This window comes from Mobula hypostoma, chromosome 24, assembly GCF_963921235.1.
Source record: "Mobula hypostoma chromosome 24, sMobHyp1.1, whole genome shotgun sequence".
NCBI classification, from domain to species: Eukaryota; Metazoa; Chordata; class Chondrichthyes; order Myliobatiformes; family Myliobatidae; genus Mobula; species Mobula hypostoma.
In genome coordinates this window covers 1721456-1746456 of record NC_086120.1, presented here as the reverse complement: position 1 = coordinate 1746456, position 25001 = coordinate 1721456, and the positions used below count along the sequence as shown (strand labels likewise).

The 25001-nt window shown below is 46.1% G+C and overlaps 1 protein-coding gene across 3 annotated transcripts in view; it reads left to right on the top strand.

The window, feature by feature from the left end:
- LOC134337614 (lipoprotein lipase-like) overlaps positions 1-12085 on the top strand; it is a 39686-nt gene extending 27601 nt beyond the window's left edge. For all 3 annotated transcript variants that reach the window (XM_063032779.1, XM_063032780.1, XM_063032781.1), the window contains 6 exons: positions 557-668; positions 1169-1402; positions 3469-3711; positions 4566-4686; positions 9421-9654; positions 11516-12085. In XM_063032779.1, coding sequence (XP_062888849.1) covers positions 557-668; positions 1169-1402; positions 3469-3711; positions 4566-4686; positions 9421-9654; positions 11516-11621 — 1050 coding nt within the window. In that variant the 3' untranslated portion in view covers positions 11622-12085. The remainder of the gene's footprint in view (positions 1-556; positions 669-1168; positions 1403-3468; positions 3712-4565; positions 4687-9420; positions 9655-11515) is intronic.
- Positions 12086-25001: the final 12916 nt, after the last annotated feature.

Sequence of the window (25001 nt, the reverse complement as noted above, 5' to 3'; positions counted from 1 at the left end):
TAAGAACTCACCTGTGACACTCAGTGCCTTGCCATCAAAGTATAATGGATTCTTCCAACAGTTGAGTTCCCTGTTCCAGTGTAACAGACTCTAAGAGTTGAATGGCCTCCCCTGTTCCCATGTAAACACTCGTCCATGGCCTCTCCTTGCTGTCCAATGAGGATTTGGCAGAATCCTGTTTAGAAGCTATGAAACCTGGAAATATGAGTTTGTATCCTACAGGAATATTTCAGTTCAACTGAATAAATTGCAAATGAATAAAGGATGTAAGAGTGTTTACCTGCTGCCTAACTTCCAAGAAACACACACAAAATGCTGGAGGAACTCAGCAGGCCAGGCTATGGAAAAAATACAGTCAACGTTTCGGGCAGAAACCCTTCAGCAGGACTGTAAAAGGGTCTCGGCCCAAAATGTCGACTGTACTCTTTTCCTTAGATGCTGCCTGTCCTGCTGAGTTCCTCCAGCACTTTGTGTGTGTTGCTCGGATTTCCAGCATCTGCAGATTTTCTCTTGTTTGTGATTTCCAAGAAGTGAGGTTTTTATTTGCTTACTTTAGGAGGAACTAAACTTCCCAACCGAGTCCATCCACATGTTGGGATACAGTCTGGGTGCTCATGTCGCAGGGTTTGCTGGAACTTACGGAACGCACAGGGTGGGCAGGATCACAGGTGAGAATGGGAGGAGGACTTGGGGCTATTCACCCTTCGGGGGTGGGGGAGGGGCACTTGGAGGACAGGGTCAGTGTAAGAGAAAGCTTGGTGAGTTGAATGCAGAGGAGGGAAGGATGTGAGCATGGCTGTGGAGAAAGGCAGCTGGTGAGCTGGGCATGTGAGGGGGCTCAGAGGGTGAGGGGGTGTTGGGCTGAGGTGAGGAGTGGGTGTCAAGTTCTGAGGGAAGTCAGGGTCTGAGGAAGAATTAGGGTGAGTTAGGTTTGGGGGGTGGTCAGGGTTGTGAGAAGATCAGAGTGAGGGGGCGGTCGGTGTGAGGTGCATTGGGTTGGGTCATTGGGGGGAGGATGGGGGTTTGAGGTGTGATCCTCGGCCCTGGGGAGCACCCTCATTGAGCACTGACTTGGGGAGCTCCTTCACTGAGGTCTGGTCCTGGAGGATATCCATCACTGTCCCCACACTGTCGAGCCCTCCTGCTAACGGCCCTGTTTTGTCCCCAGGACTGGACCCCGCGGGGCCGGATTTCGAAGGGGCTGAGGCGCAGTTCCGCCTGTCCCCGGATGACGCTGCCTTTGTAGACGCTCTGCACACCTTCACCCGGGGCTCACTGGGCCGCAGTATTGGCATCCAGCAGCCGGTGGCACACGTGGACATCTATCCCAACGGAGGCAACTCCCAGCCCGGCTGCAGCCTTGGCACAGTCTTTGGCAACATGAGGTCACAGGGAGTGTATGGTGAGTGCCAGGGCCGAGGGACAGAGGGAGGTGGGAGGAGGAGATGAATGGGTCAAGAAGAGGGAGAGTGGTGTGGATCAGATGGGGAGAGGCAGAGGACAAGGGGAGGTGGGGAGAGATATGTGGGACAAGGGGGAGGAGCTTGGGGTGTGGAATGGACAGGGGTCTGGGTGTGGGTGTGGGGAGGGTCCAGGTGTGGGACTGTGGGAGGGATAGAGCTGTGGGCCGGGGTTGGAGTGTGGGAGGTCTGGGGGAGAGGTTTGTGGTGTGGGATGGGGAGAGGCCCAGCATATGGGATGGGGGAAACCCTTTGGGGTGTTGTGTGGTTGGCATGTTGAATGGGTGTGTGGCAGGATGCAAGCTCAAACCTTACAGGCTATGGAGGGCTCCCATCGATCCCTGGCTAATGCTGGACCCCCATCCAGAGAGGAGCTTGGCAAATGCACACAGATGCATGGTGTCTTGCACAAAAGGATCCCATGCACTGGACTTGCCGCGATCGGTGCCATGTCCAAACCTACTTCGGTGAGATCTCCACCCAATGACAAATAGGCCCTGGGGCCAGGGGATTGCCTTTGGTAAGGGTGGGCATGTGAGAGGGATCAGAGTGAGGGGGTGTCGGGTGGGAGATGTGTCTAGCTCGAGGGAAGAGTGCAGCGTTGCATGTATATCCAGCTCTGCAGCAGTGCCTGTGGGGGCAACCTCATGGGGATCTGACTGCTTTCACCCAGAGAAGACAGACTCTCTGTCTTCAGCAGGTCGTTTGCAGCGGCAGTGCCCCTTAACGGAGCTGCCCGTCTCTGACTGCTGCAGAAAGACTTCGGGAGCTGAGGCTAGTCACTGTGGGTTCAGGACCTTGATCAGAAGCGCAGTGATTAGGGTACCAAGGTATTGTAGCAGTTAGTGTGACGCTATTACAGCTCAGGGCAGTGGAGCCGGCGGTTTATCTCCCACGTCATCTGTAAGGAGTCTGTATGTCCTCGCCATGTGTTTTCTCCAAGTCCTCCGGTTTCGTCACACAATGCAAAGTTGTACCGGTTAGTAAGTTAATTGGTCATGTTAATTGGTCATTATAAATTGCCCTGTGTTTAGACAAGGATTAAAACAGGGTGTGCTGGCCAGTCAAAGAGCCAGAAGAGCCATTCTATGTTGTATCTCTAAATAAAAAATAAATAAATAATCATCCTTTAATCCACACGCCCTTCCCCTGTTCCCCTAAATGTATGATACTTAGCTGGATTCGGAGGGTGGGCGGGACATGGGGAGTAGTGAGATCCTGATAAATGGGACATCCCACTGGGAGCAGGGAGATCCCACAGTGAGAAAGGAGACCCCATAGTGAGATCCTTCCTGAGCAGGGACATCACACAGTGAGTAGCGAGATCCCACAGGGATCAGGGAGACCACACAGGGAGATCGCATTGGGATCAGGGAGACCCCACAGGGAGATCCCATAGGGGTCAGGGAGACTACACAGGGAGATCCCATAGGGGTCAGGGAGGCCCCACAGGGAGATCCCAGAGGGGTCAGGGAGACTACACAGGAAGATCCCATAGTGGTCAAGGAGACCACACAGGGAGATCCCGTAGGGATCAGCGAGATCCCACAGGGATCAGGGAGACCACACAGGGAGATCCCATAGGGGTCAGGGAGACCCCACAGGGAGATCCCATAGGGGTCAGGGAGACCCCCACAGGGAGATCCCATAGTGGTCAGGGATACTACATAGGGAGATCCCATAGGGGTCAGGGAGACCCCACAGGGAGATCCCAGAGGGGTCAGGGAGACTACACAGGAAGATCCCATAGTGGTCAAGGAGACCACACAGGGAGATCCCATAGGGGTCAGGGAGACCACACAGGGAGATCCCATCGGCATCAGGGAGACTACACAGGGAGATCCCATCGGCATCAGGGAGACTACACAGGGAGATTCCATCGGCATCAGGGAGACTACACAGGGAGCTGTGGAATGAATGATATCACTCTGGGGACAGGTGGGACGCAGTGGGATCAGTCTGCGTGTGCTCCAGGACCTGGGCTGACTTACTGTTCACCATCCTGCAGCGGTGGCTGACGTCATCAAGTGCCAACACGAGCGGGCCATCCACCTCTTCATCGACTCCCTCCTCAACAAAAACTACCCCAGCCTGGCCTACCGTTGTTCCAACCAGGAGACCTTCGAGCGGGGCATGTGCCTGAGCTGCCGGAAGAACCGCTGCAACACCCTAGGCTACGACGTCCGCAAGGTCCGCAGCAAGAGGAGTGGCCGCATGTACCTGAAGACGGCAGCGGACATGCCCTTCCGAGGTGAGCGCCACGCCTCACGGGCACGGGCGTCTTCTCAGTGCAGAGTGGGTGAGGATAGGGGTGGGAAGAGTGGTCGGTTCTCATAGACAGTTCCATCGGTTTAATCAGTGAAACTGGGTAGATATATGGACAGGAAAGGAATGGAGGGTTATGGGCTGAGTGCAGGTCGGTGGGACTAGGTGAGAGTAAGAGATCGGCAACGAGTAGAAGGGCCGAGATGGCCTGTTTCCGTGCTGTAATTGTTATATGGTTATATGGTTTCTCTCCAAATCCACACTGCTGGAGTAGCTCAGCAGCTCAGGCTGCACACTCGAGGGCGACGGTGGGGGGAGGGGGTGGACAGACAATCGACATTTTGGGCGAGACCCTTCATCTGAACTGAAAGATAGAGGGAAGATTGCCCGTGTAAAGAGGCGACGGGAAAGGGTAGGGCCACAGCTGGGAAGTGAGAGGTGGATCTGAATGGGGATGATGGGCAGGTAGAGGCAGCAGAAGGAGTGAGGGGTGGAGAGAGGTGGGAGGTGATAGGTGGAGGCAGGAACGGGCTGCAGGTGCGGGAATCTGATAAGAAAGGAAGGTGTTGCCTGGAGCTGGAGAAGGCAAGTGTGGTGGACAGACGGGAGCAGGAGGGAGAGAGTTTCCTTTAGTCTCTCTGAGTATCTCTCACAAGGTTTCAGCAACCGTATGTGTAGATATGCACATTCTTTGCTCTTTTCCCTCTGCACTGGACAGTTAGACCGAGCTCGGGCTTGGTGCAGAGCCATCATCAGACAGCACAGGCTGAACAGCTCAGTTCAGCACAGACACCCGGGGAAAACACGCTACTGAGAAAGATATCTACTTCTCTCCCGCAGTTTACCACTATCAGCTGAAGATACATTTTTTCAGGAAAGTGAATCAATCAGAGACAACTGTAAATTTCCGCATCATGCTCTACGGAACACTGAATGAGACTGGAGGACTTGCCATTTCAGTGTGAGTGTATCCGGCTTCGTCGTATGTGGCACAATGTGTTTAAGTAGTGGAAATGACAGCCCGTCACTGTTGTCATGGGGTGGGGTGGGGAGGGGGGAAGGGGAGGCAGGGTTGAACCTGACAGCTTGGTCACTGAATGCCATGGGTTTACACTGGAGCTCCAAATGCATTCTCAGCAGTAGGGGGTCCAGAGATGAAGTGGCTGGAGTCTCCGTCTTATACAGCTGGAAGCAGGCTTGTTCTGTGCACAGTGTAACACCACAACTTCCCTCTTTGCGGAGTCACAACATTATTACACACACAAATGGGTATCTTGGCCCACCATGCACATGCCAACCATCAAGTCCTATCTACACCAGTCAAATTTAGCAGCACCTGGTCCTGGGCATACTCATCATTTCAAGAACGCATTTTAAATGTTGTGGGAATAATTGCTTCTACCACCTTTCAGGCAGTGTGGTCCAGACTGCAACCATCTCCTGGTTGAGAAAAATATTGCTGAGATCCTCTCTGAACTCTCTGGTCTTACCCTAGCAGAAGCAGGGTAGGTATTTGGAATCCCTTTTCCATGCCGAGGTTATCAACAATAGGAGGGTATCAAAAACAGAGATTTAAGATGAGAGGCAAGAGTTTTAAAGGGGGATCTGAGGGGTAAGATTTATGCACAGAGAGTGGATGATAATTGGAACCCACTGTCAAAGAAATCAGATACAATAACAAAGATTAAGAGATAATTAGACAAACTAATAGAAATGGATTTGGATGTGGACAATGCAGTCAAATGGGGCAGAAAGGTTGACATGGACTTGGTAGACCAAAGATCCTATTTTAGTGCTGCAAGACTCCATGACCTCTGCTGTGGGAAGAATTTTTTTTACCATCAACCATATCTATTCCTCCAATAATTTTGCAACCCCCACTCCACTGTTTTTTCTGCTCCCCGGAAAGCAAATGCAGCCTATCTAAGGCCTATCCAAAGCAACAAATAACTTGCTGGAGTAGGTTGTTGCTCCAGATTGCAGCATCTACAGTCTCTCATGTCTCCAGCCCACTCCATCTCTCCTCATCCCTGAAATGTTCCATCCCAGGCAACATGCTGGTGAACTGCCTCTCTGGAGAATTCCTACCCATCTTATAGTGTGGTGACCAGAAATGTACCCAGTACTTCGGCTATGCTCTAACTAATGTTTCATCAAGTTGTAGATGGGCGTCCCTGCACTAATATTCTATGCCCTGGCTAATGAAGCAAAGCATCCCGTATGTCTTCTTCACCACCCAAAGCTGATCAGGTGTCAGATCTCTCGGTAGCTGTGCACTTTGAAGACAGTGATCACAACTCTTTGACCTTTACCTTAGCCACAGAGGAGGGGTAGAAGCATATATTACGGGAAAGTGTTTAATTAAGGCAAGGTCAAGTTGTAATGCTATTAGACAGGAACTTGGAAGCATAAATTGGGAACAGATGTACTCAGGGATGTACACAACAGAAATGTGGAGGTTGTTTAGGAAGCTCTTGGATTGGGTTCTGGATTAGGTTTCTTTTCCTTTGGAAGCAGGGAAAAGATGGTAGAAACCATGCTTGACAAGAGATGAGGAACATCTTGTCAAGAGGAAGGAAGAAGCTTGTTAAGGTTTAGGAAACAAAGATCAGCAGGGCTCTAAGATTTACAAGGTAGACAGAAGGCAGCTTAAGAATGCCCCTAGGAGAGCTAGAAGGGGATATGAGAAGGCTTTGGTGAGTAGGATTAAGGAAAACCCCAAGGTGTTCTACATGGATGTGACAAACAGAAGGATGACGAGAGTAAGGGTAGGACCGAAAACACGTGCCTGGAGTAGGCGGAGGTGGAGGAGGTTAGTAATGAATACTTTGCTTCAGTGAAAGGGACCTTGACGAACGTGAGGACAGCATAAAACAGGCTGATATGCTGGAACAAGAAAAAGGATGTGCTGGAATTTTTGTAAAACAGTAGGATAGATAAGTCCTTGGGACTGGACGGGATATCACCAGTTATGATGGGAAGGGAGGGAAGGAATTACTGCATTTCTGGCAATGATCTTTGTGTCTTCACTAGCCATAAGAAGATCGGAGGGGTGTCAATTATAGTCATTTGTTCAAGAAAGGTAATAGGGATAATCCCGGCAATTATAGGCCAGTGAATCTTATGTCAGTGGTGGGCAAACTATTGGAAAGGATTCTTAGAGACAGGATTTACAAATTTATAGCTTGATAGTTAGCATGGCTTTTTGAGGGACAATTTGTGCCTCATATGACTGATAGAATTATTTGAGGATTTGACAAAAAATTGATGAAGGTAGAACAGTGGATGTGGTGTATATGGATTTTAGTAAGGCATTTAACAAGGTTCCCCATGGTTGGCATGGAATCCAGGGAAACTTCGTTGCATGAATTTAGAATTGGCTTGACCAGAGTGGGAGTAAATGGAGCATATTCTGCCTAGAGGTCAGTGACCAGTGGTGCTCTGCATAAATTTGCTCTGAGACCCCTGTTCTTTGTGATTTTCATAAATGACTTGGAGGAGAAAGTGTAAGGGTAGGTTAGTAAATCTGCAGATAGCACAAAGGTTGGAGGTGTTGAGGATTATGTAGAGTTGTCATAGGTTACAATGGGACATTGACAGAATGCACAGTTGGTCTGACAAGTGGCAAACGGAGTTCAATATGGAAGGGTGATGTGATTCACTTTGGAAGGTTGAACTTAAAGGCAGAAAGCAGGGTTAATGGCAAGATTTTCAGCATTCTGGAGGAAGAGAACAATGTTTCGTCCATGTCCATAGATCCCTTAAAGTTGCTGTGCACATTCATAAGGTGGTTAAGATGATGTGTGGTGTGCTGGCCTTCGTTAGTCGGGACTCTGAGTTCAGGAGCTGGGAGGTTACATTGCAGTTCGATAAAATTCGGTAGGATCACACTTGGAGTATCATGTTCAGTTTTGGTCATCTCATTATAGAAAGGGTGTGGATGCAGAAGAGATTTACCAGGCTGCTGCCTGCATTAGAAAGCATGGCTTATGAGGAAAAGTTAAGTCAGCCAGGGCTTTTCTTTTTGGAGTGAAGGAGGATGAGAGGTGACTTGATAGAGCTGTATAAAATAAGGTATAAATTGAATAGACATGCAAAAGACTTTTCCCAGGGTGGAAATGGCTAATATGAGGGGGAATTATTTTAAGGTGATTGAAATTATGGAGGGAAATGTCAGAGGTAGTATTTTTTAACACAGAGAGTGGTAGCTGCATGGAACATGCTGTCGGGGTGGTGATAGAGACAATACACTAGGGAAATTTAAAAGACATATGGCACATGGATGTAAGAAATATAGAGGGCTATGCAGGAGGTTAGATTGATCTTAGAGCAGGTTAAATGATTAGCACAATATTCTGAGCTGAAGGACCTGTACTGTACTATAATGTTCTTGGTTCTATATGCTGCTACCTGTACAGACCTTTAGATATGTACAACAGGGTTTCCTCTTCTTCAGTACTTTCTAAGGCCCTATTATTTACAGAGTATGTCCTTTTCTTATAAGATCCCCAAAGTAGCTTTCCTTGTGAGAACCATTAAGTTTCTGCAAACTTTGGAGAATTGCATCCACTGCTTCCTCCTCCGAATGCCAAGGAAAGACAAACCTGTCTGTACTGGTAAGGGCTGCTGAAAATCCAGCAAAGGAACGAGACAGGGAGAGAAGAAGAAAGGAAAGAAGGAAATGGCATTTCCAGCACTTGGCACTCCTCAGGAAAGATGCACAACATCCACTAACTGATAATGGCCCAGAAACAACTTGTGAGGCACAGTTTCAATCATCCAGTACAGTGTGTGCACAGCTAATACCAGACCTTTCTCTGGCTCTCTCCTGCCTTCATCCACATCCTCTTGATTTCCAGGCTGTTGGGGCTCTCCTCTGGAGTGACCGTGCCCACGATGTGATTGTGATCTGGTGATACCTGGGAGTTCGGTGCGGTAACTGCCTGCCTTTCCTCCAGGTGCTGCTCAAAGGAGTGGTGAAGCAAGCGAATGTTGGCAGAGTTCCAACAGGAAGAGCCCCAACTCATCTGTGGGCAGGCACTCTGTGACAAAGTTTCAGAAAAAGTCTAGCTGTTTTATGCAGAATGACCCAGGCTGCGGACAGGTGAAGGCAGCCTCAGAGAAGAGTGAGACTGGAACATGTCAGTATGTTCTTTGGCCCAACCAGTCTATGCCCACTATGCACACATGGTGCCCACTCAGCCAGTCCCCATTTCCTGCATTACGCCCATATTCCCCTAAGCCTTTTCCCTCTATGTACCTGTCTGACTCTTTCTTAAATGATACTATACTTGCATTAAATGATAAATGTACCGGCCTCAATCATTTTCTCTGGCAGCTCATTCTTTTGAGCTGCCAGCCTCTCTGTGAAAGGAGATCCCATTCTCTCTCTCCTGGAGCCCCAAAGGAAGAGGAGAAAGGTTGGCCCTGGTGACCTGGTCACCATTTATCCTGATCAGTAATGTGCTATGTGGAGATTATTGTGTTTCTTGCATCGGCTACACTTCAGAATGAGTCAGAGTGGGAAATGTGAGTTCTTTATTTACTAACTTAAACGTTGAGATCCTGGGATTTATCCTGGATTCAAGAAATCGCACTAGATTTTAGTTCTTCTCATACAATAGAACATGCTGTTGCCTGTTTCCTCTCTGTCCATGGATTTGGAGTTACGTTAATGCCCTTGTGCTTCTTACAGACCGGAAATTTCACCCAACAGTACGTCATCATTCCTGGTGCACACAGAGGTGGATATCGGAGAGCTGCTGATGGTGAAGTTGAAGTGGGATACCACCTCGTCCATCTGGTCCACCATTATGGGCAAGGTCAGCAAACCGTGGACCCTCTGGAGACTGTGGAGCAGCAGTGAAGAGACCACCAACGCCCTGGAAATCAGGAGGATGCGAGTGAAGGCAGGAGAGACTCAGAAAAAGTATGTCTGGGGCGCAGTCTGTTAAAGGGGGTTAGGAGGTGTTGGTGACGGATGGAGCTGGAGAATGGCCAGGTGCTTCACCATGAAAATTAGCTTCATCAGAGAGAGAATCAAGGGTATTCACCTCACTTTAAAAATATTAACACTCTAATTATCTGAACACATTAATCAGTTGCACGTTTCACCTTATATTTTCCCATTTACAATTCATTTCACCATGCAGTGTAAACTGAGCTTTAACTACAACTTATGCCAGTCACTGTGTCATTTGCCGTTTGACCCTGGGGAAACTCATTGCATCTGACCTCCGGCAAGGAAGAGATTTCCAACTCGTACAGCCCAATGTAAACCCACGGAACCCAGCTGGTCCAAAATTATCTAAACTCCCCCTTTCCAATATTCAAATATAATCTTAAGATTCTCACGAGGACAAATCTGCTGTAATTTTCCCCACCATCAAGTTCTGGTTGAGAAGTAGGTACTTAGTCTGCTCCAGACATTGCAATACAACAGGCCATGGGGGAGGCAATGTGCTGCTGGAAGGAAGAAGGTGTATGGGGATAGAGTGATGCCGGGGGCACACCTGGGCATCGGTGAATGGGGATAGAGTGATGCCGGGGGCACACCTGGGCATCGGTGAATGGGGATAGGTCGATGCCGGGTGCACACCTGGGCATCGGTGAATAGGGATAGGTCGATGCCAGGGGGAAACCTGGGCATCGGTGAATGGGGATAGATCGATGCCGGGGGGAAACCTGGGCATCAGTGAATGGGGATAGATCGATGCCGGGGGGAAACCTGGGCATCGGTGAATGGGGATAGATCGATGCCAGGGGGAAACCTGGGCATCGGTGAATGGGGATAGGTCGATGCCGGGGGCACACCTGGGCATCGGTAAATGGGGATAGATCGATGCCGGGGGCACACCTGGGCATCGGTGAATGGGGATAGGTCAATACTGGGGGGAAACCTGGGCATTGGTGAATGGGGATAGATCGATGCCGGGGGGAAACCTGGGCATCGGTGAATGGGGATAGGTCGATACTGGGGGGAAACCTGGGCATCAGTGAATGGGGATAGGTCGATACTGGGGGGAAACCTGGGCATCGGTAAATGGGGATAGGTCGATACTGGGGGGAAACCTGGGCATCGGTAAATGGGGATAGATCGATGCCGGGGGCACACCTGGGCATCGGTAAATGGGGATAGATCGATACTGGGGGGAAACCTGGGCATCGGTAAATGGGGATAGGTCGATCCTGGAGGCACACCTGGGCATCGGTAAATGGGGATAGATCGATGCCGGGGGCACATCTGGGCATCGGTAAATGGGGATAGATCGATGCCGGGGGCACATCTGGGCATCGGTAAATGGGGATAGGTCGATCCTGGAGGCACACCTGGTTCTGAGTGCATGCATCCATCTTTTCTGGGAACTTGGAGTTGTAGAGCAAGGGTCACCTCAGCCGCCACTGGGTTCTGGGCCAGCAGGATGCAGGGGGTTTGGTGTCAGGTGGTCAAGCCGCTGTCTCGGCTCCAATCCTGACCTCTGGTGCTGTCTGTGCAGTTTGCACTTTCTCCCTGTGACTTCAAGTGCCGCAGTCTTCTTCCCTATTCTTAGAGATGCAGGTTAGTACTTCAACAGGTAACGCCTGTGGTATATCAGTGAAGGGTAGGATCTGAGGGAATTGATGGGAATGAGTGAAGAATAGACAGTGTAGGATTAGTGTAACTGGGGTTGCTAGTCAGCATGGACTCAATAGGGTGAGTTCCTCTGCTGCCGACGTGTCTGCATACAGCTGATTATATTCAGCAATCCTTGTGTCAAATCACCTCCTAACTGATGTTTCCCCACCTCCAGGATCATGTTCTGTGCAAAAGACTCCGCCTCAGCAAAGCTGCAGCCAGCTCAGGAGGTGACATTCATGAAGTGTCAGAACGAAGAGACAAGGAAGAGGAGTGACTAGCAGTGTGTCACCGGTGGAAGATGGGTAAAGCATGTGAACTTACACGTCGGACTTCCTTGATTCCCACCCAGCCTCCTGGCTGTGGATTTCCGGAACTGTATCATCACTTATAAACATTGCGGATCTCCGCAGGGAACAAGGTTTCCGAGCCTCGTCCTGTGGTGAGGTGTGGTCGCCACTCAGCTGGTCGTCCTCTCATCCCTCTGATCTGTGAGGCTTTGGGTCCAGCACACTCCAGGGCTTGTCCTCGGCCTGCTGTCCAAGCTGCTTCTGTGGGTGCACTGTCCTTCTGGGTGTCCCAGCTTCTGAAAGAGATGTCACACCAAGCTCCCTTCTACTCCGAATCCCATGTTACTAATGGCAAAGAAAGCCAAAGGAATTCTCTTAAATATTTGGTTAATATTTATCTCACAGCTAAAATCACTGAAATAAATATGTTATTTGGTCAAGATCTGTTTATTGAATCTTGCTGTGCAGAGTTACTATTTTCATTATTAGAAAAGGGTGTAGTTTCAAAGGCACAAAAGCACTGAAATACTCTGGAATGTTGAGAGTACAGTGTGGCTCCCTGTGTCTCTGGCAGAGCTGTTGGGGTACTCAGAGGTCGATGGCATAACCTTAGCCCAGAGGGTAGAGTGGAATTCTTTGCTTAACTTCCATTGGATGCAGCTCGTTTGGGCAAATGGTCAAAACCCGTTCTATAATTCTATCTCACATTCTGGATCAAAGGTCAAATGTCCATTTATTATCGAAGTATGTATGCAGGAAACAACTCAGATTTTTCTTCTCCAGATAGCCATGAAACAAAGAAAAACAATGGAAGTCAGTCCAGAGAGAAACAGCAAACCCACCAACATGACCATCAAATCCTCTAAACCCCCTCCCCCAACATGAAACGAAGCAATAACATCGACCCCCCCCAATCCTTCCCACACTGAAAACAATGAGAAAGAATGGCAAAAACATAAAATACTAAAATAATAGATGTCCCTGGTCCAAAAGCATACATAGAAACTTTGGTAATATTCACCAGCGTTAGTGAGGGAGGCTTTGGACACAATGATAGGCCACACATGCAGCAGAGTGATCCCACCTGTGATCAGAAGGCACATCGTGCTTACCCTCCACATTCACTTTGATGCTTCACTCAGCAAATAATGGAAGCTTTAATCAGCAAAATTGAGTCAAACATTGGGTCATAGTTTCTTCGCCCCAAGGTTCAGGCTCACAACTAGAATCTTCTTGGAGACAGCAAGGCGCTGGATCACTCAATCAGGAAATTGCAGGTTCTAGAAGTTCCAGAAACACATTCAAGATGAAAAACAGAAGTAAGAGAAGTGAAATGAATGGTTTTGTGGCTTATCCAGAAGATGTTGACCAAAGGAGTGTTGTACACAGGTGCCACTTTGACCAGATGCTGTTTCAATGTGTTTGATTTCCCATATTTTGGTACACTCTTCTAACTTTGTCTTTTATTGTATACCAAACCTGATAGCTCTCCCTCTGATCTCTATATACAGTATTGCCTTTCCTTCTGCTACACTCTGTCCTCAGACAAGGTCTCAACACAAAGCAATGACCAACCCTCCCCCTCAGCTGCTGCCTGACCAGAAGTTTGTTTGGTGCTCAGGACTCATAATTTCTCAAAGTCTCATCTCTCTGCTGAGCTCCCAGCCCCACTGGCATATTTAATTTGGATGTGGTGAGGGCATTGCCATTGGAAACATACAGACAAATTAATATTATAAGGGGCAGGAAAGAACTAAAGATATTTTTCATATGGTTTCACCTAAAGAAATTCCAATTTATTGACGGTAAATTTCACCTGTGGTTACAGTTGTATCTTTAGTGGTTCAACAACAAGTGATATGACCCATTGTCACCACAGAAAGAATAGTGTCCTCCACTCTCATGGCGAGGGAGGGGTGTGCTTCTGTCTTGGGGATGGAGGGGTGTGATTCTGTCTTGAGGAGGGAGGGACGTGATCCTGTCTTACACCATAAGACCATAAGACATAGGAGCAGAATTAGGTCACTCGGCCCATCGAGTCTGCTCCACCATCTGATCACGGCTGATCCATTTTCCTCTCAACCCCATTGTCCTGCCTTCTCCCCGTAACCTTTCATGCCCTGAATCTATCAACCTCCGCCTTAAATACACCCAGTGACCTGGTCACCATAACTGCCTGTGGCAACAAATTACACAGATTCACTACCCTCTGGCTAAAGAAATTCTTCCTTATCTCAGTTCTAAATGGACATCCCTCTATTCTTAGGTTGTGCCCTCTGGTTTTAGACTCCCCCGCTATAGGAAACATCCTCTTCACATCCAATATATCTAGGGCTTTCAGTTCCCCTCATTGTACCAAATTCCAGTGAGTACAGGCCCAGAGCCACCAAGCACTACTCATTATCATAAGCCTTCCATTCCCGCAATCATTTTTGTGAGCCTCCTTTGAGCACTCTCCAATGTCAGCACATCCTTTCTTAAATAAGGGGCCCAAAACTGCTCACAATACTCCAAGTGAGCCCACAACAGTACCTTAGAAGGACTCATCATTACATCCTTGTATTTATATTCTAGTCCTCTCAAAATGAATGCTAACATTGCATTTGCCTTCCTCACCACCAACTCAACTTGCAAGTTAACCTTTAGGGAATCCTGCACAAGGACTCCCAATTCACTTTGCACCAGTGATTTTTGAATTTTCTTCCCATTTAGAAAGTAGTCTATGCTTTTATTCCTTCTACCAATATGCATGACCATACACTTCCCAGCTCTGTATTCCACCTGCCACTACTTTGATCATTCTCCTAGTCTGTCTAAGTCCTGCAGTCTCCTTATTTTGTCAACACAATCTGCCCCTCCATCTATCTTCGTATTTTATACAAACTTGGCCACAAAGCCATCAATTCTGTCATCCAAATCATTTACATACAACAGAAAAAGAAGTGTCTCAAACACAGACCCTTGCAGAACACCACTAATAACTGGCAGTCAATCAGAAAAGGCTCCATTCATTCCCACTCTTTGCCTCCTGCCATTCAGCCAATGCTCTGTCCATGCTAGAATCTTTCTTGTAATACCAGGAACTCTTATCTTGCCAAGCAGCCTCATGTGCAGACCTTGCCAAGGGCCTTCTGAAAATCCAAGTACACACCATTCTCTGATTCTACTTTGTCTATCCTGCTTGTTATTTCCTCAAAGAATTCTAACAGATTTGTCAGGAAAATTTTTCCTGTAAAGAAACCATGCCAACTTGGGCTTATTTTACCATGTGTCTCCAAGTACCCCAAAACCTCATCCTTAACATTCGACTCCAACGTCTTCCCAACCACTAAAATCATGCCAACTGGCCTATAATTTCCTTTCTTTAGCCTTTCTTTCTTCTTGAAGGGTGAGGTGACATTTGCAATTTTCCAGTCCTCCAGAACCAAGTCAGAATATAGTGATTCTTAAAAGGTCATTACTAATCCCTCCACAATCTCTATAGCTACCTCTTTCAAAACTCTGGGGTGTAGTCCATCTGGTCTAGGTGACTTATCTACCTTCAGACCTTTGAGCTTCTCCTTACTGCTGTCCCTGACACTCTTTAACTTCAGCATACTGCTAGTGTCTTCCTCAGTGAAGACTGATGTGAAACACTTATTCAGTTCATCAGCTGTTTCTTTGTCCCCCATTACTACCTCTCCAGTATAAATTTTCAGTTGTCCAATATCTACTGTCCTCTGTTTTACTCTTTATATATCTGGGGAAAAACTTATGATGTCGTTGTTGATATTATTGGTTAGATTGCCTTCATATTTCACTCCTTGTGGCTTTTTTAGTGGCCTTCTGTTGGTTTTTAAAAGCTATTCAATCCTCTAGCTGCCCACTAATTTTTGCTCTATTATATGCCCTCTCTTTAGCTTTTATGTTAGCTTTGACTTCCCTACTCAGGCACAGTTATGTCATCATGACTTTAAAATACTTATTCATCTTTGGGATGTATCTATCTTGCACCTTCTGAATTGCCCCCAGAAACTCCAGACATTGCTGCTCTGCTGTCATCCCTGCTAGTGTCTCCTTCCAATCAACTTTGGCCAGCTCCTCTCTCATCCCTCTGTAATTCCCTTTACTCCACTGTAATACTGATAGATTTGACTTTATCTTCCCCCTCTAAAATTGCATGCTAAATTCTATCATATTATGATTACTGACTCCTAAGGGCTTCTTTACCTCAAGCTCCCTAATCAATTCCAGTTTGTTACACAATACCAATCCAGAATAATTGATCCACTAGTGGGCTCAACCTCAAGGTGCTTTAAAAAGCCATCTCTCATAGGCATTCTACAAATTCTCTTTCCCGGAATCCGAAGTCAGGACCAACCTGATTTTCCCAATCTGCCTGTGTATTGAAATCCCTGAGATTATTTATTGTAATATTTCTCTTTTGACATGCATTTTCTATCTCCCATTGTAATTGTAGCCCAAATCATGCCTACTGTTCAGAGGGCTGTATATAACTCTCTTCAGCGTCTTTTTACTCCTTGCAATTTCTTAACTCTACCCATGAGGATTCTACATCTTCCAATCCTATGTCACTTCTTTTGATTTGATTTCATTTTTTTACCAACAGAGACAAGCCATTCCCTCTGCCTACCTACCTGTCCTTTCAATACAAAGTGTATCCTTGATGTTAGGCTCCCAACTATGATCTTCATTCAGCCATGATATCTGCCAATTTCTAACTGGCTACAAGATTATCTACCTTACTCTATACACTGTGAATTCAAATCGAACACCTGTATTTCTGTATTCATCACCGTTTTTGATTTTTGTCCCTATTATACTGCAACCCATCCCATTGACTGCAATTTTCCTATCCTTCCGGACAGTCTCACTATACACTACCTCTGCTTGTATATCAACTGCCCCATCCTCAGCCCTATCACTCCAGTTCACATCCCCCGTCAAATTAGTTTGAACTCTCCCCTAAAGCCTCTAGCAAACCTGCCCACAATGATATTGGTACCCCTCGAATTCAAGTCTAACGCGTCCCTTGTGTACAGATCATACCTTCCTCAGAAGAGATCACAATGATCCAGAAATCTGCAACTTTGCCCCCTGCATCAGTTCCTCAGCCACATAGTCATCTGCCAAATCATCCTGTTCTTTTCCTCGCTGGTGCATGGCACAAGGAGCAGACCAGAGATTACTACCTGGGGGCCCTGCTTTTCTGCTTTGTACATAGCTCCATAAATTCTCTCTTCAGGACCTCCTCCCTTTTCCTTCCTGTGCCACTGATGCCAATATGTACCATGACTCCTGGATTTCCCTTTAGAATCCATGGACCTGATCCGAGACACCCCATCCCTGGCACCTGCGAGGTAACATACCACCCAGATGCCTCTTTCGCATCCACAGAATCACGTCTACTCCTCTAACTATGGAATTCCCTATCACCATTACACTCCTCTTATCCCCTTCTCCCCTCTCCTTCAGACTCAATCGCTGCGGAACCCTCCTGGTACGTCATCCCCTGCACCCCCCCACCCAACAGTATCCAAAGAGGTATATTTATTATTGAGAGGTAGTCTGCACTGGCTACCCATTTCCTTTCCCTCTCCTGACCCAGGTACCCACCTCCCGCAACACAGGGATGACTACCTCCCTGTAGCGCCTATCTATCACCTCTCCAGTTTCCCATATGAGCTGAAGATCACTGAGCTGCAGCTCGGTACACCTGGTGCAGATGTGTAAGCCAACATGCCATGGTACAGTGTGGATCTAGATCACTGTGGCCTCATTTGTGCAGTAGAAACTTGACAGGTCTAGATAGAGTGGATGTGGGGAGGATGTTCTATGGTGGGAAAGTCTAGGACCAGAGGGCACAGCCTCAGAATAGAGGGATGTCAATTTAGAACAGAGATGAAGAGGAATTTATTTAGCCAGAGGGTGGTGAATCTGTGGAATTTGTTGCCACAGACAGCTGTGGAGTCCAGGTCATTGAGTGTATTTAAGGTGGAGGCTAATTTTTTTTGTGTGCGCCATACTCTGCCAGAGCCTCGGTGACCACTTTTCAAGTGGGTGTCTGGAGGAAAGATTCTGTGAGTGGTCCCCCATGTCCTTCTCACAGCGCAGTGTTTTTTACGAGGTCGAGCTGCGGGCTCGACACTCAACCTGGCACGGATGGAAAGCGTGCCCGGGAGCGGCCCGACTGGATTCGAATTCGGGAACCTTCGCTCCGGAGTCTGGCGCTGATGTCACTGTGCCACCAGCCGGAGTGGAGGCTAATAGGTTCTTTATTAGTTGTGGCATGTAAAGTTACGGGGAGAAGGCAAGAGAATAGGGTTGTTAGGGAAGTCGATCAGCCATGATGAAATGGTGACACAGACTCAATGGGCCGATTCTGCTCCTATGTTGTATGGTCCTTGTGGTTTGCATGATGTGACTGAGGAATTGGTGCAGGGGAGATGATTTCAGATTTCTGGATCATTGGAACCTCTTCTGACCTAGGTATGACCTGTACATAAATGATGCATTACACCTGAACTGGAGGGGGACAAATATCCTTGCAGGAAGATTTGCTAGAGCTGTTGAGGAGGTTTTAAACTAACTTGGCAAGGATGGAGGATGGGTGATCAGTGTATACAGGTAGGTGCAGCGTGTAGAGAGTCTGTGAGGAAGGATAGGCTGGTAATAGGGAAAATTTGCAGTCAGTGGGATGGATCGAAGTGTTTCTATTTTAATGCAAGAGGTATTAGGAACAAGTGTGATGAACTTGCTGCATGAATCAGTACATGGAACTATAATGTTGTCTAACTTACAGAGACACAAGGGCAGGAATGGCTGTGGGATACTCCAGTGTTTAGATGTTTCAGAAGGACAGGGAGGGAGGTAAAAGAGCTGGGGGAAGTGGCAGTGATGCAGAAAGGGAGAACGGTGTGGAAGGATTGTCTACTGAGTCAGTATGGGTGGAGATCAGAAACAGGAAGGGAGCATTCGCTCTATCAGAAGTATCCTATAGACCCCCCCTCCCCCTCCAATGGTAATGTGACCAAAATTGGGAGTCAGATTTTGAAAAGGTGCAAAAATAACAGGGTTGTTGTCAAGGAGGACTTCAACTTTCCTAATATTGACATATTGATGGACACCTCCTTAGTGAAAAAGATTTGAATGGGGTTGAATTTGTTAGGTGTGTTCAAGAAGGATTCTTGACTCAATATGTGGACAGGATGAATAGATGAGAGGCCATGTTGAATCTGGTGCTAGGTCATGTGCCAGATCTCTCAGTGGGAGAGCATTGTGGAGACAACTCCCTGAGCTTTCTGAACTTGGTCCATTTCCGGCACCTCACTCCTCTTTCCTGATCTCTCTCTCTTCATATCTGGGGACAAACTGTCTGGAGTTATCTATTATATGATGATGATGACATCGACTCAGACCTGAGAGGCCAGCGTCGGGCATTTTCATGGCTTACAAGGCGCAGTTCGAAAGGCTGTGTGGGCACTGCTCCTCGCACAGACATTTCAAAGTATTATTTTACGAGGCTGAGTTGCAAGCTCGACATCAACCCAGCGCGGATGGAGAGCGCGCACGGGGGCAGTCTGTCACTGGATCGAACCCGGGAACCTCCATTCTTGAGCCCGGCGCTGATCTCACTGCTCCACCAGCCGACACTGATCTATTAAAAACCTAATGAAACTCATAGCTATCTTAACCAAACCTGTTGCCAACCTGTCACCTGTAAGAATGCTATTCCCATTTCTCAGTACCTTCGTCTCTACTGCATCTGTTCCCAGAATGAGGCTTTCCTTTCCAGAGCATCAGAGATATCTCCTTCAAAGTTCAAAGTAAATCTTATTATCCAAGTACATATATGCCACCATGTACGACCCTGAGATTCATTTTCCTGTGGGCATACTCAGCAAACCTATGGAATAGTAACTATAATAGGATCAATGAAAGATCAACCAGAATGCAGAAGACAATGAATGGTGCAATGCAAATGTAAATAAGTAGCAATAAGTAATGAGAACATGAAATTACAAGATAAAGAATCCCTTAAAGTGGAGTAATTGGTTGGAGGAACATCTTAATGTATGGACAAGTGAGTGTAATTGTCCCTTTTGTTCAAAAATAAGTGTTTCCCTTTCTCCAGTATTGATGCTGTCCTCACCCACATCTCCTCTATTTCCCAGTTATCTATCCTTACTCAATCTTCCCGCTTCCTTATCAGGGACCTCATTCCTCTTGTCTTTACCTTCCATCCCACCCTCTGCTTTCCACAGTGATCACTCCTGCCATTATACCTTTATCCATTTGTCCTCCCCCACTAATCTCCCTCCTGGCACTTACCTCTGCAAGTGGCAAAAGTGCTACACCTATCCATTCACCTCTTCACTTACCTCCATTCAGGGCTCCAGGTGAGGCAACACGTCACCTGAAAATCTGTTGGAGTCAGCTACTGTATCCGGTGTTCCTGATGTGGCCTTCTCTACCTTGGTGAGACCCAACATAAATTGGGGGAGCTGCTTTGTTGAGCACATTCGCTCCAACTACAAAAAGCAGGATTTCCTGAAGGCCAACTATTTTAATTCCAATCCCCATTCCATACCGACATATCAGTCCATGGCCTCCTCTACTCTCAGACTGAGAAGTAACACCTCATGTTCTGTCTGGATAGCCTCTAAACTGATAGCATCTATTTCTCTAACTTCCGGTAATTGTTCCTCTTCCGCCGTTCTGTTCTTCCACTCCCCACACTCTTCTCTTCTCCTTACCTGCCTGTCCCCTCACCATGTTGCCCCTCTTCCTTTCCTTTCTCCCATGGTCCACTCTACTCTCCTATCAGATTCACTCTTCTTCAGCCCTTTACTTTTTCCACCTATCACCTCCCAGCTTCTCACCTCATCCCCTCTCCCCCACCCACCTGACTACTTACCTTCACTTATCACCTTCCCTTCTTCCATGTTCTTATTCTAGCTTCGTTTCTCTTCCTTTCCAGTTCTGTTGAAGAGTTTTGGCCTGAAACATCGACTGTTTATTCCTTTCCACGGATGCTGCCTGACCTGCCGAGTTCCTCCAGCATTTCTTACATGTTTCCCTGACCTTTACTGTTCTCTCAAGATAATATTGCAATTCTATAAAAGCCTGGTTAGACCATACTTGGAATATTGTGTTCAGATCTGGTCACCTTGTCAGTTTCCAGAAATAAAATGAAGTGAGGTATTTTATGTTTAATGAAACTCACAACTTATTTCATTGAATTCCAAGACTTAAACACAAAAACATGCAAAAAATCTCTTTGCAACCATGTTATCATATCTGACCAGCCTCTTAAAGCGAAACCACAGCTCAGTGTTGGTGGTTGTGAATTATGTATATTTCTCCCGATTACAGTGCCAAAAGTATTCACCAATTTCCCTTGGCAGTTTTCATGCTTTATTGTTTTACAACATTGAATCACAGTGGATTTAATTTGACTTTTTTGACATTGATCAACAGAAAAAGACTCTTTCGTGTCAAAGTGAAAACAGATCTACAAAGAAGTCTAAATTAATTACAAATATAAAACAAAAAATATTTGATTGCATAAATACTGACCCCCTTCAAGTCAGTATTTAGCAAATGCACCTTTGGCAGCAATTGCAGCCTTGAGTCTGTGTGGATAGGTTTTGCTTAGTTTTGCACATCTGGACACTGCAATTTTCTCCCATTCTTCTTTACAAAACTGCTCAAGCTCTGTCAGATTGCATGGGGATCATGAGTGAACAGCCCTTTTTGGAAATCTAGTCACAAGTTCTCAATAGGATTGAAGTCTGGACTCTGACTTGGCCACTCCAAGACATTACCTTTTGTTGTTTTTAAGCCATTCCTGTGTAGCTTTGTCTTTATGCTTGAGGTCGTGGTCTTACTGGAAAACAAATCTCCCAAGCCACAGTCTCTTGCAGACTGCATCAGGTTTTCCTCTAGGATGTCCCTGTAATTTTCTGCATTCATTTTACCTTCACAAGCATTCCAGGGCCTGCTACAGTGAAGCATCCCCACAGCACGATGCAGCCACCACCATGCTTCATGGTAGGGATGGTGTATTTTTGATGATGTGTGGTGTTTGGCTTACGCCAGTACTGTATAGCATTCAGCCCGATGGCTAAAAAGCTCAATTTCTGTTGCATCAGACCATAGAACTTCCTTTCAGCTGACTTCAGAGTCTCTCACGTGCCTTCTGGCAAACTCTAGCTGAGATTTCATGTGAATTTTTTTCAACACCAGTTTTCTCTTTGACACTCCCCCATAAAGCTTCGATTGGTCAAGCACACAGACAACAGTTGTATGTGCAGACTCTCCCATCTGAGCCACTGAAGCTTGTAACTCATCCAGAGTTGTCATAGGTCACTTGGTGACCTCCCTCACTAGTCCACTTCTTGCACAGTCACTCAGTTTTTGAGGGTGGCCAGCTCTAGGCAGATTTACAGCTCTGCCATATTCTTTCCATTTCTTCACCATTGACTTAACTGTACTTCAAGAGATTTTCAACGACTTAGAAATTTTCTTGTATCCATCTCCTGACTTGTGCTTCTCAATAACCTTTTTGCCGAGTTGCTTGGGGTGTTCTTTTGTCTTCATGGTGTAGTTTTTCCCAAGATACTGACTCACCCTTGTAGATTCTGGTGTATTTTTACTACTATCAATTGAAACATCTTGACTGCTCACAGGTCTCCAAAAACAGATCTCCATTTAACTCATTATGTGACTTTTAAAAACAATTGATTGCACCAGCGTTGATTTGGTGTGCCATATTAAAGGGGGGGGGGGTGAATACTTAAGCAATCAATTACTTTTTCCTTTATATGTGTAATTACTTTAGATCACTTTGTAGAGATATGTTCTCACTTTGACACGAAAGAGTCTTTTTCTGTTGATCAGTGTCAGAAAAGCCATACTAAATCCATTGTGATTCAATGTTGTAAAACAATAAAACATGAAAATGCCAAGGTGTGGGGGGGAATACTTTTTATGGCCACTGTACATTACTCTACACAGGGACCGCCCCCCCACCACCATCCCCCAGAATTTACTTGACTGGCATTGTAAGCCTTTCTGGAGCTTGGATGAGCTGCCTGGCTCATGAGTGGAGGAACCGCAGGTGCCTCTGGTTCTTCCAGAGGTGCGTTGACACGCTGCAGGGATGTGATGCTGAGGCTTTATAAGGCACTGGTGAGGCCTCACCTTGAGTATTGTGAACAGTTTTTGGGCCCCTCATCTTAGAAAAGATGTGCTGGCATTGGAGAGGGTTCAGAGGAGGTTCACAAGGATGATTCCAGGAATGAAAGGGTTATCATACCAGGAACATTTGATACCTTTGGGTCTGTAATTTAGAAGGATAGGGGGGGAGGGATCTCATTGAAACCTTTCAAATGTTCTTTTTTTTTTCAATATTTTTTATTAATTTTCTACATAGGAGAATGCAGAGTTCAAGAAAAAAGAAATATATCAAATACATTAAACTGAATCACACATACAAACTCCTTACTCTATATTCATACAAATTAATTAATTCATAATATTGCAATATAGTAAATTTATTATATAGCAAAAAAATCTAATCCACTACCATGACCGAAGCTGATTAGTAAAGAAGAAAAAGGGAAAAAAAAGTATATTGTTAGCCACCACCTGTGCTTTAATGGCAAATCAAAGATTTTGAAAATAGTTCAAAAAAGGTCCCCACAATGTTTGAAAGTCTTGATTAGATTCAGAAATTGAACACCGAATCTTCTCTAAATTTAAACATGACATCACATCCCGCAGCCATTTAACGTAAGTGGGCGGGACCGCATCTTTCCATTTAAGCAAGAGCGCCCTCCTAGCCATAAGAGAAATAAAAGCCAAAATGTGCAAATCTGATTTTTCCAAAATAATATCCTTTCCTTCAACAATACCAAATAAAGCAGTCAAAGGATTAGGCTTAAAATTTACTTTAAAAAGTACCGAGAAGGTTTGAAATACTTCTTTCCAATATTTTCCAAGACTCGGGCATGTCCAAAACATGAATAAGTGAAGCTTCTCCATTAGGAGGAGGAGGAGAAGATGGCGGCGTGACGCAGCGCACGCGGCCTCTCCGGTGAATGATATCTGTAATCTGTCAAGTAGGGGACCATGCACAATACTGATTTGATGGAGACAGATGTGAGAATATGGAGGAACATCTGGAGAAACTTCTGAAATTTCCGCTTCGCTGCTGCTGCTACTGTGTGGTAACCGGAATCTCTGGAGCAGAAGGACCCGAATCCTTAGCTTTGCTTGTTTCGGCGGCCGGGGGCTAGGTTGAAGGCACTCGGCAGAGGATGGTGCTCGGGAGACTGTATCGGAGGGGCTGGTCAGAGGCTGAAGTTTTTGGACGGACAGACTCAGTGTCGGCTGTGGTCAGCTGCTTCCAAGGCATCGGCAGTTGTCAGTGCCTTGGAGGTTTATGGCAGGGAGTTTCTCCTTTTTGCCGCCTGCTATCGAGGACTCGGGAGTCGATCGGGACTTGAGACCTTTTTTTACTGTGCCTATGGTCTTTTCTTTATCAAATTATGGTATTGTTTTGCACTGCTGTAACTATATGTTATAATTATGTGGTTCTGCCAGTGTTAGTCTTTGGTTTGTCCTGTTTTCTGTGATATCACTCTGGAGGAACATTGTATCATTCCTAATGCATGTATGCATTTCTAAATGACAATAAAAGAGGACTGAGTGTTCTCATAACCTAATCTATTACATTTATCACAATAAGGAGATATATCCAAGTAAAAGAGAGACAACTTATCCTTGGTCATGTGGGCCCTATGGACCACTTTAAATTGTAGGAGAGAGTGGTGAGCGCATAACGATGAAGTGTTAACCAATTTAAAAATTTCATTCCAAGTTTCCTCAGAAATTGAAGTCTGTAAATCTTGTTCCCAAAGATTTTTAATTTTATCTGAAGGAACACTTCTCATTCCCTGCAGCATATTATAAATATTAGATATAGACCCATTATAAAAAGGTTTCAAATTAAAAATTACATCTAGCAGGTTCTTATCAGGACTTTTAGGAAATGTACATATTTGAGACCATAAAAAGTCTCTAATTTGTAGGTATCGAAAAAAGTGAGTTTTGGGTAAGCTATATTTAGCTGACAATTGCTCAAATAAAAGGAGACTTCCCTCCACAAACAAATCCTGGAAGCACTTAATACCTAATCTATCCCATTCTTTAAAAGCCACATCTATCATAGAAGATTTTTAAAAAATAGATAGAAAAAATGGGACTTGAAAGAGAAAATCTCAATAAGCCAAAGTATTTTTGAAATTGTACCCAAATTCTCATAGTGTGTTTAACTACCAAATTGTCAGTTAACTTAGTCAGGGA